The sequence below is a fragment of the Neopelma chrysocephalum genome, unplaced genomic scaffold (assembly GCF_003984885.1).
Source record: "Neopelma chrysocephalum unplaced genomic scaffold, ASM398488v2 Primary Assembly neopelma1_96936, whole genome shotgun sequence".
NCBI lineage: Eukaryota > Metazoa > Chordata > Aves > Passeriformes > Pipridae > Neopelma > Neopelma chrysocephalum.
The window spans coordinates 1,874,975-1,892,798 of record NW_020925579.1 but is presented as its reverse complement, the minus strand read 5'-3'; the positions used below and the strand labels follow the sequence as shown (position 1 = coordinate 1,892,798).

The 17,824-nt window shown below is 39.8% G+C and overlaps 1 protein-coding gene across 3 annotated transcripts in view; it reads left to right on the top strand.

The window, feature by feature from the left end:
• Positions 1-718, top strand: part of SLC28A3 (solute carrier family 28 member 3) — a 39,137-nt gene extending 38,419 nt beyond the window's left edge. For all 3 annotated transcript variants that reach the window (XM_027670813.1, XM_027670814.1, XM_027670815.1), the window contains one exon: positions 526-718. In XM_027670813.1, coding sequence (XP_027526614.1) covers positions 526-628 — 103 coding nt within the window. In that variant the 3' untranslated portion in view covers positions 629-718. The remainder of the gene's footprint in view (positions 1-525) is intronic.
• Positions 719-17,824: the final 17,106 nt, after the last annotated feature.

Below are 17,824 nucleotides of genomic sequence, written 5' to 3'. Positions count from 1 at the left end.
CATGACACTGAAACATTGTAAAAAATGATTACATAGTAGAAATCATCTGTAGGTACATTCCATCATTTTTATTTCTTCATTACTCCAACTTTTGGGCATCGCACTGATTTTAAGTCTAACAGGTGGCTACAAAAACAGGAACCTGCTCTATTTTCAGCATAATCAATGTTGAGCAGATGCAAAAACATTTAATGGAGGAGTGACACCCTCAATCATTTCAGTTATCTAGGAAGATATACCAGAGACATGAAGACTTTATACAGAAAACCATGCATTATCCTGATAAAAAGAGAGAATATCTGGTCATGGTACTTGGCTGGTGCGTGGAAAGTCTCCTCTGTTTAATTTCTCATGAAAATTTTAACACATTTAAAGTGCTTTGGAGAAAGTGTGTCTGCCTGTGTGTACGTGCATGTATGTGTATGCATATACTGCAGAGAAAAAGAGACAAAAATTCCCACTAGAATATTCTGTGATTCTGTGAAAAGGAGTTTATCTGATTTCTGCTTTTATCTCCTTCCCCAGTGCAGATCATTCAGAGAAGATCTTTCCTGAGGGAAACTACAGTTTGAGTTCCTGGAAAGTATGTTGCCAGATACTGGGTCAACCTGCTTTTAATTGTACTTAGATTAAGTTCCAATTGTTTGCGGGGGATAGATTTATTAAATAAGAGTTGTGTTCCTTAGCAGAAAGGAAATAAAAAATTTCCTTTGTAACAGTAAGTGTGAATTTCCCCCATATGGTCTTTATTTTCCATTTCTTACCAGCCCAGTTCCTCTGACTTGCTTGGTATTATTCATGAATTAAACTGGGATAAATGCAAGACATCTCTTCCTGCAGATCTCTTCTTCTTACAAATTAGAATAGAAGAACATTTCTGATTCTCCTGATTTCATTTCTACCCTGAAACCAATCAATCTGTCAGATTGAACTGCTGTAGGCATGAAGAAAATCAGATTCAGAGGATTTGGTAGCCACTTACAGACAGCTGTGAACTAGAAATAATATTCAGAATTGCCATCCATTCTAATAGTATTTCTGCTCTTTTTGATAGCATAGAAGTGTTTACTGTATGAAGATAAATGACTCTGTTCTCAAAAATCTCTGCACATTTGCAGAGATAACTATGGTTACGTATATATATGTATATAACTGCCGACTATAAGTAGGTAACTATGGCTGGATGTGAATTGAGCTGCTAACATGTGGTATGCCTCACCAGCTTGGCCATTGAAGCACCAAACTGGGGAGTAGCCACTCTATACCCTAGTTCCCCTTCTTTTGTCCACAAGAGAGTGCATGAGGTTGGTCTATGTTTAAAGTCAACTACATGAATGAAAATGTCCAAACTCGAAGTAAAGTTTCCTGTATTGATTCTTCTAAATCTTTGTTGTTAACCATTGTGAAAATTGATCCCAGAGTCATCAACCAGGAACTTTTACCCACATTTGAACATTATCAAATGTGGGTAAACTCAGGTCATAACATGACTATTCTCTGTGAAAGCAACATTAATGTAGAAGACTTCTAAAGAATCCTTTTGAGGAGGAAATTCTGTTATGGTTTTAAGCTTCAGACTTTTCATAGACTCCAAAACTGAGAAGTTCTTCGCAGATTGCGAGGGAGTGAGAGATATTCCTATCCTATGACGTTGTAAATGCTAAATACTTGGGAAGAAAGCAAAGAACTAAAGTAAAGGAACATCAGAAAATCCTGACATACCCTCCTAATAAAAATTGTGCAGAAGGTCTATTCTGATAAAACAATTACTAACTTTTCAATCTTTCCTTAGTTACTGCAGAGTCTATTCCAAGAAATCCAGATTCATAACTTTAGACAGTTGCCAGAACAACTATTTACAGAGGGGATTGATTTAAACTTACTTTAAAAGATGGTGGTTTCCTGTAAAACTCAGTTTATTAAACTTTTCTCTGAAAAAATTGTCAGTATTTTTACTACTTTTAATTTTTATCACTGATTTCATATTGTTAGGTGTTTTTCTTTGGCCTCATCCATCTAGGTGTAGCTGACTGCATGTCAACCTCAGTTTTCAGCGCTTTTTTTAAAGAGTGTCGATAATCCTGATTATGACATATATATGCTCATACATACTTAATGCAAACCCATCCTAAAGAAACTACATGGGGTTGATCCACAATTTTTATCCAGCTTGCTGGTTATAGCAGGATTTATCTTTCAATAAGTAAGTAAGTTTTGAGTCTGATATAAAGAAATACATTATTTCAAGGAAAATTAATCAGAAATCTCACTGTCAAGCAAAACATACTACATGTGCTCTGTTTACAAACCATCTCCCTCTTTGCTACTCCCTACCATGCTCTATTTAATATCAACCTTTTGAAATGACCACTCTTTCCATTCCCACTATTGTATGCTGCTTAAAAGAACTACTCAGGCTAGTAGATACAACCATATATGAACTTCTAGAAAATCCTCTCATATAGCTTAAGGTAACAATCTTCCTCCCACAGAAGAGGTGTGGTGTATTTCTTTTCCTTTTTAGGACTCCTCTATAGAAGGATTAGATGGAAGGCAATTTTTGCAGAGTATACATGACATTTCCCTATCTATACCTGGTCAAAGAGATTGCCCACCTACTTTGCTAATGGCTTAGTCAAAAGACAATATACATGGGACATTGCATCCTATATGTAGTGAAAAAAACAGTGAAAGCAGGAGGGGATTGCTAAGAAGTACCATTATGCATTCAGGTAACTGTTTTCCCTCTGTCCTTGTGATGGTGCTAGGAGCTCAGTGTAGAGCTCTTTGTGTTTGTTTTGACACAAAAAGGGAACAGTACATTTCACCAACCTGGAGTTAACCTGGCATCCTGGACCCTGAACACTCAGCACCCAGGAACACAATTCCGACAACACCAGAGACAATGAACTTGCATCACAGACCTGAAAAGAAACATATGATTTAATCAAATGCTCTCTACACGTGTGGTGGGTTGACATGGGTAAACACCAGGTGCCCACCAAAGCTGTTCTATCCCTCTCCTCCTCTGCTGAAGAGGTGAGAGAAAACTCAGCAAAAGGTTCATGGCCTAAGATAAGGACAGGGAGAGATCACTCACCAAGCCCCATCATAGGCTCAACTTGGGGAAAATTAGTTTAATTTGTTGCTGATCAACTCAGAATAGGATAAGGGGAAATAAACCCAAATCTTATAAATACTTTCCCCCCATACCTCCCTATGCCCTGGGATCAATTTTACTCCTGTTTTTCTCTACCTCTACACCCTCAGTAATGCAAGATGATGGGGAATTGGAGTTGTGGTGAGTCCATCACACGTTGTCCCTGCCGCTTCTTCCTCATCAGAGGGAGGACTCCTCACTCTCTTTCCTTGCTCCAGCATGGGGCCCCTTCAACAACAGTCAGTCTTCCACAAACTTATGCAATATGAGTCCTTCCATGGGTTGCATTTCTTCATGAACTGCTCCAGCATGGGTCTCTTCCGGAGGGTGCAGTCCTTCAGGAACAGACTGCTCCAGCGTGGCTCACCCACAGGGTCACAAGCTCTGTCAGCAGTACTTCAGTGCAGGCTTCCCATGGGGTCACAGCCTTCTTCAAGAAACCACCTACTCCAGTCTGGGTCCTCCAGGGGTTGCAGATGGATCTCTGATCCACCATGGCTCTCTGTGGCCTACAGGAGAACATCCTGTTTCATCATGGAACTGGCTCTGTTGGACATGGGGGAAGCTTCTGACAGCTTCTCACCGAAGCCACGCCTGTATCAGCCCTCCTGCTACCAAAACCCCTCCACGTGAACCAAAACGCTATACACCTGTAGATTCAAAGATCTAAATCAACACTTTGTAAATGATTCAAAAACAGATGAAGACTGTGTGGAGGTATCCCTGTTTCAAAGGTCTTGCAAAAAAGAGAATTTAACCAGCTTTGTTGTTATTGGCATTGTAGTGCACAATAAGTTGTAACTAACACAGATGAAAAGTGAATGAAGCATTGGTGGCACGACTCAATTTTTCACCCACTGGATCTCAGTACATATCTAATTGCTTTGTACTGTAGCTTTCGCAGAATGTCAGTCATTAGAAGTCACTGCTAATAATTCCAGGAAAACTTTTACACAGTTCTGTGTTCAACAGTTCCAGGAAATATACTGTGCAGCCTTTATCTCTCTCAGAACATGTACCATCAATGAAAACTATCCTTAATGTAAGACAAAGTTCTCTCTGGCCACAGTTTAGAAAAGTACTGAAATACGTAAATGAGGCAAGCCTGGTGGGTAACAGGAACATTTCTGTTTTAATTGGCTGAGAGGTAGATGGAAAAAACAAGGACCTTTTTGAAGGAAACTTCTGCTAATTCTACATACTACAGCGTCATTTGAAACCTATATACCTTTGTGAACATGTGAGTCATTGACTACGTGTTGTGATTTAACTTGACACATAGCTAAACACCATCCAGTCACTTGCTCACTCCCTGCCACTACTAACGGGATGGGGAAGAGAATTTGAAGAAAAAAAAAGTAAAACTTGTGAATTGAGGTAAGGATAGTTTAATAGAACAGAAAATGAGGGAATAATAATAATAATAATAATATTGAATAATAGAATATACAAAAGAAGTTATATACAAGGCAATTGCTCACCATCCACTGACTGTTGCCCACTCAGCCCCCAAACTGTGGCCCCCAGCCAGCCTTTCCCTCAGTTCATATAGCAAGCATGGCACCATATGGTATAGAATATCCTTTTAGATAGCTTGAGTCAGCTGTTCTGGCTGTGTTTTCTTCCAGCTTCTTGTGCTCCCCCTCTCCAGCCAATTCACTTGTGGGCTGGTATGAGAAGCTAAAACATCCTTGACTTATGGTAAGCACTAAATAACAAAAAACCATTGTGTTATCAACATGGTTTTCATCTTAAATCCAAACCACTGTACCAGCTACTAGGAAGACAAGTAACTCTATCCCAGCCAAAACAAGAACACTATATCAAAGGGTCAGGTTGTATACAGCAAGTTGTGGAGCCAAGTCAGTGTTCTCCAAAGCAAGTATCAGCTCTTTCTCCCAAAAGACATGAATAGAGAGGGGCAAGATGTCAACAATACAGTATATGAATACCAATTCTTTTCTTCTGCAGACTGAAACTGTTTTTGCTACTCAAAAAACATAGTGCTTCTCACTATGTAGTGCCATAAATCCATTGTTCCCAGAAGTTGTAAGTCTGTGGATCACTAACAGACTTCCAAATTCAACTAGATACAGGTAGCATTAAAGTCTCTTCAACAAGTTGCTCAGCAGTAACATATAGGTGGGAAGGTGTCTCTGAACCTCAGGCCTACTAGCAGTGGTAGAAGACTGTGTCAAGGGCATTGAGGAGTGCATGGGAAGCTCTTGGTCCTTGTGATGTACATGGCAATGGAAGCACAGCCCTGTTTGGCAGCCATCAGCACAGCAGAATATGCCCTGAGAGCAGCTAGTATGAAGCCTCAAGTTTGGAGTCTGTGGGCACAGTTCATCCATGTGGCACCATCCCAATTCTGTGAGAAGGCCTGCAGAATAAGTGGGCCTGCTGCAATCCTAAACTGTTATCTGATATCAAACATAAAAACAAGTGGCAGGTCACAAAACTTTGAGAGGCTGAATCAAAGTCTCTCATTTGCATCAGTCTAAACTTGGTGGATCTCCACTGAAGCTGGAGTTATCATACGCTTATATCAATATAAATCACACATTAATTGTTTCCTTGGATTTTATTCTAATTTCAAGCTGGTTTTTCAAGTCTTATAGGTGCACAGAAGCCAATGAAAGTACTTTATTTATTCCAATATTGTGTATTGGTTGGTACACATGCTTCTGTTTTGCCTTGTGGAGCTCTGAATCTGAAACATGAGAATATGAACCTGGAAAACAGACTGGGAAAAAGGGTTTCCTCTTTAGATCATGATGGTTTTATGGGGGTGGGGGGGGGAATCAAAGCATTTCTTGTTGCTATGGCATTGTGCAGCATAGGGATTCACTATAGCAACTAGTGCATTACCTCAAAAAACATTGATCAGAATGCATGTGTTGTCATGGTTGCCACAATGAATATTTTATTTTTGCTATATAGATTGATGTCTTTGATATCAGGTGGCTAGAAATGTGAGGGAGATGAGGACACCCCACACGGCATTGGTGTTTCTTCCCTGGTGGTAAATATAGATGGCAGTTTAGGACCAAAATTTTCTAGATGAAATGAGAAAATTTTGAATTTTTACATGCAAAATCTTGCATATTACCAGAATTAAATAAAGTAAGAAACATCATATTTGGATCTTCTTGCTTACTTTTTTTCCATGTGCTAGGGAAGTGTTCCTACCTCAGCAGAAAGTATATTGCACCAATTCCGTGACTTCCCACAGAATGTTCTGAGTTGGAAGGGACCCACAAAGATCATTAAGTCCAACTCTTAAGTGAATGGCCTGTACAGGGATCAAACTCACAACCTTGCTGTTATTAGGACCGTGCTTGTCCCCATATTAGGGAGAATGGCCCCATTCATAGGATAATAAACCCAGATTTGTGTCCACTTCTGAGTTTTGTAACAGGCCCTGTTTTCACTTGGGAAGCTTTCTCAGTTCTGCATCCGATCAGTGTGTGTTGTGAGAAGTTGTGTTACAGTAAAATTTTTCAGACAGCAAAAATGGGACAGCAGGACTTTCACAGTTGTAGGATTATACACCCAAGAAGTCTCTCCATCTGATTCTGTGCTGGGAAGTAAAAAGAAACTATACATTACATGCCTAATTTCTGTCAGAGGCTCTTACACATGGATCAAAACAGATATAACTCCACCAACCCAGTACTTTGCCTAAACTAGCAGCTCTGGTTCAACTAAAGAAAGAAGACTGTGGATAGGTTCGTAACAATGTTATTTCCCCTCTCTAAAGAAAAACTATTACACTGCTGTAGCATCTTAACTCAAACAACAGCAGGGACACAAAAATTTGGTGTCTATACCAAATGACTATTTTTACATCTCACAATCCCTTCTACCTTCCATAGTTACATGTCTTTAAAACCCCAGATAATCCAAGCATCATTAACTGCTGACTGAACTTGTGTCACAAAACTTTCACTTGACTGTAGTTGGCTATTTGGTCGTATTACCATAATTATTACATAGGGAAACACTCTGAAGTCTCTCACCTTTTTATTTTGAATAATCTTTGTGTGACATGTATTTCCCCAAGAAGCCACTGAAAAAAAAGTGTTTATCTATTTTCAGTTCAGAATACCACTTAAAGGACATCCACTCCCAAATTTTTTTGAATAATCATGTCCAGGCATTTCAAAATAGAAATTGATCTTTGCAGCTACATGTTATTTTTGCAGACAGCTCAGCTGAAGTCAGTTGATGTATTTTGTGAACTATACGTATTTACCTTGCTAAAGTGATTGTGGTATCTGGTTTCACCTGAAACCGCATAGGAGAATCTGCAGATCTTCCCTAGAACTCTCAATTCTCTCCATGTGCTACCTGATTACCATAATAAAACCACAGCAGAGCCCAGACTGAGGTTTCAGGTTAGGCTTCATTCAGTGTTGAATTCCCAAACCTCTTGCTTTCCTCCTTTCATCCTTTCTTCTTCTGACCATTCCATAACTTCACAGGAGCACTGTTCACATCTTGCTTTCTTTATCTGATAGTTTTGATCATCTTTGTTTTGATTTCATGCATCACCACAGGGTGCTGGAATTTTTCCTTTCTTGGATCACTAGGTGGCAGAACACAATCAGTAAAAGCTCTTCACAAGAAAATACATGGGGATACAAGTATCTAGCCTCTTTACTTATATATATGTGGCCCACCTGAGGTTTCTGTTGCTCAAAATTTCATGTTATGTACTTTGATTATCACGCTTTCAGGTAATGTAAAAATATCATATGCTTTGGCCAAGGTAGTTTGCTTTTAAGGGATCACTGTGGGTACTTTTTATAGCTCCATTTTTCAGAGTGCCACGCAAATTGTCTGTGCTCTGAAGATCATCTTTTCTAAAATTATGTCAGCTGATTCTCACAGATTTCTTATCACCTTCGTAGGTTGTATGCTGCAAAAACTTGCAGCAGATGGAGGTGCGGAGAGGATAGTTGCGCACACTGCTACAATATTCTCATTCTACTTAGCTGCAGATAATATGGGGCTAAAGATTTCTAAAACACATGAATGGCCCACAGCATTTTAGGCCACAGCAATAATAGTACCAAAGCCTGTTTTACTGTAATCTCCACCACCAATTCAGCTCTCAACATGCTCTCTACCTTGGGGCTTCCAGAATACAGTAAGACTTTTCACTAGCTGATATAGATTTTCTCAGTTTCCTTGTAGATGTAAGGGGGGAGCAGGAGGAATCAGCTCACTGTGGGAGAAAGGGTTAAGAAAGAACATATTAATAATGACATAACCATGTCCTAGAAAACAGTACCCTTGGAAAGCAGAGGGAAAAGTATTGTGCAGAAAACAAAGACGAGATCCTTATGAGATGCACTCATTTACTCAAGTAAATGGCTTGCTTCTGGAGAATTGATTGTTGCAGTCTGGCAAACTATTCACAGGAAAAAAGGAAGCACCAAGAACCTCCCTTGCCTTTCAGAGATACTAGAACCACTACTCAAGGGCTTAAATGCTTACTTCTAAATATGGCAAAGTAATCCACTCCACAGAACAGCAACCTGCTCACAGTGAGTGCAAGACTTTCAACAGAATTTAAAAGGCTCTTTAGAAGAGATTGGATTGGTATAGTATTCTCGACACCTAAATAAGGAGATATCTCCTTTACATTCACTCCAGTTGAGAAGTGTTTCATCTGATAATACGACACAGCAGCTACCTTATTTGGGCTGCTCTTCATCTCTTAGATCTATGATTGTGTTAATGGGAACTTCAGGAAAGGCATACACAAGATGTGAGCACCCATCCTTCAGAAATCTGTACTGGAACTATCCACAGAACACTCTCAAAAAACTTGAAGGGTTCAAAGCCAGAGACAGTGTGCTTAGATTTGACGTTCTTGCAATCAGCTTTTCTTCATATTTTCTTATGTCAGTCTATAAAGCCTGCTGTGTATGCTTGTCAACAGAATAAACTAAAACCCTTGTGAGCAATAGTGGGGTGGGTGGTGGTTGCTCTTACCAGCAATACCCAGCTTTGAAAAGGCTCCCTCTTCTGAGACATTGTTCGTAAAAACATTTTCACTTGGACATGAAAGGGAGCATATTCTCCAAAGACGCAGCTAGTTTCAAAAGGTATGTTTCTGTCCTGCAGACTTCAACCTGATTGGTTCCAATGAAAACTTTGCCAAATAATGACCAACAGCAGAAAACTAAAATGTTGGTTTAATTCATCATAGCATTTTCTCTATATTCTTCCTCTTTACAGGGAAATGCAAGACTTTAAATAGTGACTGCTTTATTTTCTGTAAAGCTTGCTGACTAAAGTTCCTTCAAAATATTAATACCAAGTGTAAGAACTTTCTTCTGTGTGCCTGTGCATATTGCAATAACTAGAAAAATATAACTCTATATCTAATCATTATTATTCTGATTTATAAAGACATTGTCCCTTGCAGACATTTGAGGATTGAATGGGAGCTAAAAGTGTACCAGATTTGTTCCTGCATTAGAAGTCATCCTTTCACCCGAAAATAGCATTAGAAGGTGCTTTCAGTTGCACCTAAATTATTTCTTCTCTGAGACAAGGTCTTTGGTCTGTGCAAACATCTCCCAAAATCCTACAACATAAACATGAGGCAAAAATGGCTTCTACACTATACATATGTTCACTTGCATGTGCTTAATTATGTGGCAAAAATATTTTTTGGTATATTTGACTCCCCTAAAACTATATGAGGTGTCAGCAGAAAGTGAACTGTATTCCTTTCATAGAATCATAGAATCATAGAATCCTAGAATCATAGAATCAAAGAATCATAGAATCATAGAATCATAGAATCATAGAATCATAGAATCATGGAATCATAGAATCAGCTGGGTTGGAAGAGACCTCCGAGATCATCAAGTCCAACCCTTGATTCACTACCGCTGCGGTTACTAGACCATGGCACTAAGTGCCACATCCAGTCTCTTTTAAAAATCTCCAGGGACAGAGAATCCACTACTTCCCTGGGCAGCCCATTCCAATGCCTGATCACCCTCTCCATAAAGAAATTCTTTCTAATATCTAACCTAAACCTCCCCTGGCACAACTTGAGACCATGCCCTCTTGTCTTGCTGATAGTTGCCTGGGAAAAGAGACCAACCCCCACCTGGCTACAACCTCCTTTCAGGGAGTTGTAGAGAGTGATGAGGTCTCCCCTGAGCCTCCTCTTCTCCAGGCTGAACAACCCCAGCTCCCTCAGCCTCTCCTCATAGGACTTGTGCTCGAGTTCCTTCACCAGCCTAGTTGCCCTCCTCTGGACCTGCTCCAGCACCTCAATGTCCTTCCTGAATTGAGGGGCCCAGAACTGGACACAGTACTCAAGATGTGGCCTCACCAGCACTGAGTACAGGGGAAGAATCACTTCCTTGGACCTGCTGGCCACGCTGTTCCTGATCCAGGCCAGGATGCCATTGGCCTTCTTGGCCACCTGGGCACACTGCTGGCTCATGTTCAGCTTCTTGTCAATCCAAACTCCCAGGTCCCTTTCTGCCTGGCTGCTCTCCAGACACTCTGTGCCCAGCCTGTAGCGCTGCAGGGGGTTGTTGTGGCCAAAGTGCAGGACCCGGCACTTGGCCTTGTTGGACCTCATCCCGTTGGAATCAGCCCAACTCTCCAACCTATTCAGGTCCCTCTGCAGAGCCCTCCTGCCTTCCAGCTGATCGACACTCCCCCCCAGCTTGGTGTCATCTTCAAATTTGCTGATGATGGACTCAATCCCCTCATCTAAATCATCAATAAAAATATTAAACAGAACTGGGCCCAACACTGATCCCTAGGGACACCACTGGTGACTGGCCGCCAACTGGGTGCAGCGCCATTCACCACCACTCTCTGGGCCCGGCCCTCCAGCCAGTTCCTAACCCAGCACAGAGTGCTCCTGTCCAAGCCATAGGCTGCAGCTTATCCAGGAGTGTGCTGTGGGAGACGGTGTCAAAGGCCCTCCTGAAGTCCACAGCCTTCCCCTCATCCACCAGGTGGGTCACCTGATTGTAAAAGGAGATCAGGTTGGTCAGACAGGACCTGCCCTTCTTAAACCTTTGCTGACTGGGTCTGATCCCTTGTCCATCCTGTAGGTGCTGTGTGATTGCACTTTCATGCTTTATGCTTTCTCAGATACAGCTGTTACAGCTCTGCACAAATCCAGTCAGGTAGCTTACTCATTAGCCATCAAAGAGAGGACTAGCCTAATTCCCGAGAATTACTTGACTTAGCAACAAGAGTAGTCAAGAAAAAAAATCATTATCCAATGAGCATGAATCTACCAAAGAAAGTTCCAGTTGAACCAGATCTGACAGTAATGGCCAAAGCAGAGGGGAATGGTAGTTCTTCCCCTGGTTTATTTTGGTAAGGGACACAGAAAAAAAAGAGTTTTCAAAAGACAAAAAATCTTCCATTTGCAGATTGTCTTTGCAAATACAGACATTGCAAAGAGATAAGGTTGAATCCCAAGGTGTTGGTACAAATGACCCTGTTCTTTCTGTAAAAGTGATCTCATTTATAATTCTCAGAAGACCATCCTATACTTACATGCCCAAGAAAAACTCAAACAAAAACAAAAACCAAAACACCTGGTGCTAAATGTCATTTTTCTGATTGTGACAAAAAAAGACTATGTTGATGAAACCTGTTTTGTTTGATGGCACTGCTTGTGGCAAACTATGTTCTAAAACACAGTAGGTATAATTCTAAGTGAATTACATTCACAGGGACCATGAGCAGGCACTAGCATCCTTTTCACTCTGCATTATGCAAGCAAATAGGCCAGAGAGCTTTTGATTCAATTTTTATGGCATAAACAGAAAAAGCATGTGTAGAGATCAAGGCAAAAACAGACTTGGGTTCATACAATGGTAATCACAGTAGTGCTATCATAGATTAATAAAAGGTAGTAAAAATTAAACAGCCATTAATGATACAGTATAGAGCACAATACAAGTATGATCAAGTCTTGTTTCCTAAGCAAGACTATGAATGTCTTACAGTTGTATTCTGTTTGTGTAGTATAGTCCTTGACTGCTGATAAAGCAATAAACTTCAACCTGTTAATCTCTTCCTTTCGACCCCGTTTAATGGCCCATTGCTGGGTCCACATTGATTGGTTCCATTGCTGACCATGCATAGGAGCCAAAGTTCTTATCAGAGATGGGCCTGTAGGGCTTTGTTTACACTACAGATAAAACACTGCCTCTCAGTGGGTTGGTACTTGAGTTTTATATACGTGTGTCTTCTGTATTGTTCTAACATCAGTGACATAATTCAGCGTGAGTATTTTGTTTTAAGTGTTTGCCATGGTCTCTTCATCACAAGTCTAGATAGACCAGGACTGAATATGTACACTCCATCTGATGCTGCTACTGGTAGCACCTGTGGAGCCGAAAAAGGGTCAACAAGGACAGACTTCACAAAAGTGTTTGTAAAGGGAGGGGGTGGGAGGCAATAGTTTTATTTGGAGTTTTTGTTTGTTTAGTTTATAAATAGTCTACTTGATAATGATTAAAAGTGAAAGAATATATTGGTTTTGCAGTATCTTATTCAGGTCTCTGCTCTACACTGAGTCTAGGACTGGCCTATGAGGCTCTGGTAGGTGGGTGGTGGCTCTATGCTGGATCTCCACCGTAAAGCAATGTAAGTGACTCCATTAGACTTTTCTGAAATCAGTGGCAGAACTGATTATGGAACTGCTGTTGCTGAAACACTTCAGCACATAAGTACACAGAACAGAGTCTGTTATCATGAAGTAGTATACTGGTTGTATGTGGCAAACTTTTGGTGGTGGGGAGCTGCAGGGCTGACCTCTGTGAGAAGAAACAAGGGCTGTCTCCATGTCAGACACAGCAAGTTCCAGCCAGCTCCAAAATGGAACCACCACTGAAGTCCCCATATTATGTGTATAGAAATACCTCCATGGACCATCTATGTGCAGCTACGGAAAAGGTTCAGGTTATGAAATTGTCTGGATGCCCCAACAGACTGGACATAAAAAAGAAAACAGTAAACAAATTCCAATTACACCTTCTTCTAGTCCCATCTAATTAGAAATACAGAACTACCCTATTGAACAATATTTTTTACAAGAATTGGACTACATGAAACAGTCTGAGCTTTTTAGTTAACCATAATCCATATTATTTTTCTCATACAAACTTTAAGATTAATTAAGGATGAAGTTCATTATTTTTCATTTTAGCTGCTTCAGTTGCAGTGTGTTCTTAAGTAGTTAAAACCTGCCTCAAAAAGTCTAAAGAAGGAAAAACTATCTGCAGTGGCAAGCTTTTTTCCCGTTCCTCTACTCATCAAAATTATTCAGAATCACAGAATAGCTATGGTTGGGAGGGACCTCTGGAGATCATCTGGTCCAACCACCCCCACCAAGAGAGCTCAGCCATGTAGGTACCACATCCTTCAGGCATATGCAGAAGTATCTAAAATTTCCCACCAGCCCAAAGGTAAAAGATGAAAACAAAACTATGAAAGCCTGGAAAGTGGAGCTGAAAAAGAAACTGCAAAACAGTGGGAAATTACAACCTCTGAGTGCTGCTTTTATATTTTCAATGGCTGGGAATGTTTTTCCGTGATGGAATTTATTTTTCCTCTGTCAACTCTTTTGCTTCATGAATGAGTGTTTGCATTTGGTTTTGGGGGTTTTGTTGGTTTTTTGGTTTTGGTGGGGTTTTTGTGTGGTTTTTTCTTTGGTTGGTTGGTTTTGTCTTTCTTTGTGGTGGGGGTGTCTGCTATATCTCATGCAGCTAGAGGTTACTTACTGTGATGAGGGACACCCTAGAAAGGCTTGACACTGGGTTGTATCTGTAGGCCACTGACTTTGTGGGACTGACTGAACTCTCTTTGCAAGGAACTGATGCAATGTTATTTCATTGTCAGTTTTCCAAGCTCAGGCTTTCATAGCATCAGAGAAGTGACAAACACAAGATTTGAGAGAGGATAATAGAATATTAAGTGCACCCATTTTTCATCAAGTAAGTTTTCTGCAGCAATCATTCTGAACCCAAAGAGGCCTATTACTTAAAACATCCATCTCTGGAAAACCCTACGCTTCAATGTGACAACGAGAAAGTCATTCCAACTTTTGTGTAGACTTTTGCAGAGGCATGCTTGCTCTATTATCACCTCGTCATCTCTGGCTGATTGAAAAGTCGTGTCCATACTCTTCATTCTCTCAGAACGATGGGAAATTCATCTACTTTAGAAACTCTTGCTACCTTCTAAAATTTCCTCTTTTTTTAACTATTGCCTCCTTGATCCTCTTCCCTGGTTTTAAGCTGATTTTGTTCCACACATGTCCTACTGGCTCAGTTGTGTGCTGTTTCTATGGTTTCTCACTTCTAAAAATATTTTTCTGAGCTCATCATCTACATTGCCTTCTATATTCTAGTCCCTTCTCACAAACCTGTTTGACAGTTCAGCACGTGTTATGGTCATCCAGCCACATTCATTCCTTGGCTCTGGGCTTTCCTCACTCACAACTGAATTTCTTTCTTCTCCTGTTTTTGTGCTCTTAAACCCAGAGTACCTTTGAATAGGGAGCACTTGTAAATATATATGATTGAATGTCTATATAACTAATACCTGCTGATAAAAGGGAGACCAGATCATGCCAAGTATTAGGAAGTTTGGCAGTCTACTGCTCTGTGAGAGAGTCACAGCAATGTAGGGCCTGTTTCAAATGCAAATAGAGTCAGGGGAAGTCACTCTGATTTAGAACTTTTAAGTTTGACAGTACCTGAGGTATGATGTGTTATTGTAAGATGATAAAGTAATAGATTTGTGTATGTAAAACATTGATTAAGTTACCTGTTATTTTATAACTCTGTAAGCATATGAATGGAAAAACATAATGTGTGCGTGTTCTTGAGATGTTAGTGTTGGGAAAAACTGGCAAGAAGGGGTTTGCATGTAGCAGATACAATGTAGGCTTAGACGTTTGACAGAGTCTTCGCAAGGTCACTCCGAAGTGAGATTTAAAATATCCACAGTAAACATGCATTTACACAGGACTAAGCAACTAACATATTCTCTTCTTTGATCCAGATCAAATTAATGAATAAAAGCTTTGGTTTTTTCCTCTTTTTTTTTCTGGGAGAAACTCAGAGAATGACATCAAGGCCTGAAAAAAGATTTCAAAGGTTAAGGAGACCCCTCTATTAGGATTTTTAAATGGAGTTTTTCAGAGTGTAAATTATATTTTATCAAAAGAGAAAAGTCATTACTGGGAACTGTAGCCATATGAAATTATAATGAGGAGTTGATGACTTGGTAACCAGAAGAATGACTCTCAAGTGGCTCACCAGACTGAGAGGCTGAATGGATGTTGCTATTCACGATGGCAGTACAGTTCATGGATTGGTAGGGTTTGTCATTCTTTAAGGAGAGATTCTTGTCCCGCTTCCTTCTAATGTGACCTGTAGATATAATTTCCACAGGCCAATTCAGTTGTGTTACTGTAATTTTCTTTAGCTTTTATTTTTAATTCTGCTTACCAAGAAAACTGAATGACCTGCTCTCATTTGGGAAGGAAAGGAAGGGAAGGAAGGGAAGGAAGGGAGGAAGGGAAGAAAGGAGGAAGGAAGGAAGGAATGTGGATAGAGTGACAGAAAGGTTGAAGAATTGAGTAGGAACATTAAATTTTATGACCAGGATGATGAGGCGGAAATAAAAATCAGAAAAGAAACTATTAGGACATGAAATAATTTTAAACCCCAGGAAAACGAATGCAAGCTGCAGTTATGGAAATGGATTTTTTTCCTATGCATTCAACCTTTTCTGAGGTTATATTTCCCCTTAGGAAAAAAAAATGACAGAAGGATAGCAGACACTCCAGAATAAGAAAATCTTAGGCCAATCCTGACCTACACAAAGTGGGAGGAAAACCTTCATTCTCTTGCTGTGAGCAATTCATAGCTCTGATTCTCAGTCCTAGTAAGAAGTTCAGAAGGAGTGGCTTCTCTCAAAGTAGCAGGAGTATCTTTCTACACTAGTAACTGGGAAATACAGTGAAAGGATTCAGTACGGATGACCTGCCCTTCAACTGGGTGAGAATTTGATTAATGTCAATTAAAGCATTTCTTTGCCATACTTCCACCAATCTATTAAAATTGCCATTATAACTACCTTGTGCTGTGCACATTAGAGAAAAAAGACTCAATTTTGCATTTTGAACAGACTATTTTTATAATTCTCAAATTTTTCAAAACGTTTTTCAAGCTCAACACTTTGTTGAAATGAATGTGTCCCCCAAAACAATTTTTGGTTGAAAGATTGGCATTTTATGGGAGATAAAGGATGCTTTGACCAATTCCAGGTGCTCTGGAGGAGAGAACGATATCTCAGGAACCTTATTTCCTTTTAGAAATCCAGTATGATTTGTTGATATAGATGTAAAAACCTGTTACCACTGTTTAAAAGCTAAGGCTTTGAAACCAAAACATTTTTGTACTTCATGAGTAATGATCCTTGTTACTTATTCTGATTAATACAAGAAGCCATAAATATGTTTACTATTAAGCATATAATCTCTATAAACAAAGTTTATCTAGTTGTGGTTTTCAGTAATGGGAAATATAGATTCAAGTCCTCTGGAAAGTCCTTTGCAGATAGGTAAAAGGATACTGGATATGTGCTATCTCAACCAGAATATCTTGGCTTGTCACCATGTTCAAAACCATGCTGAATGTTGCATAGGAAATGAACGTCCAAGTTTCCTTAAAGACTTTATGTTTTAAGTTATATGGGAAACCACCCAAGGATTTTCCATTATTTGCTGAATTAATGGTCTTCTCAACTATTGCTATTTTTAAGACATCCCTTTGTGTATGTAGGCCTGTGAGGCATTTAGAGGCTGTTAAGGAGTCCATTAATTTTTTTTATGTGCATCGGAATAGTAATTTTTTCAAGTGTATATCATCCAGACTTGCCTAGAAGCTTTATGTTTCTGTTTGGTTAAAGTTCTTTCACTTTATCTTGAATTTAAATGGACCTTGCTTTATTGTTGTTGCTTCATTTTCCAAGTTTTTGTTGCCTGTTGTCCATTTCCTGTACTGCTCCCTTAAATGCCAATGTACAGCATATTCTTCATTAGGGCTGGAGAAAATTTTTATCAGGAAAAGCTGTAAAATGAAAGATTCATCCCTCCACCACAATAATGTCTCTGATTTCATAATTTGAGATGGATCAATAATGCTTGGCATTTTTATAACAACCTGTATTTCAGGAACTAAAAGCACTTAAAAAAAATTGCCTGAGTTCTGAGAATGTCCTGAAAATTTTAGTAATACTGTGGTGTGTTATTTCTCCCACATGTTGAACTACTCAAACATGACACTTCTGAACAGAAAGTAGCAGCAGCAACTCCTCATACTTTGGCTGCAGTACTAAGTCTGAAGCAGAAAATGAAGACGTGGTTGTCAGTAGTCAATGTCCAGCACCGGAGAAGGAGACTGAAGAGGTTCATTGGTGGGATTTGTGGGGAGAAGGGCTTTGCCAGGATCAGATGTGGAACTGAGGGGTTGGACCAGGTTTATTACACAATAGTAGCAGAGTTAGGAAAATAAATTGTATAAAAAAGCTTTAGGTTACTTGACTGTCTTGGTTTAAAGACAAATATTGGGACTCAGGAAC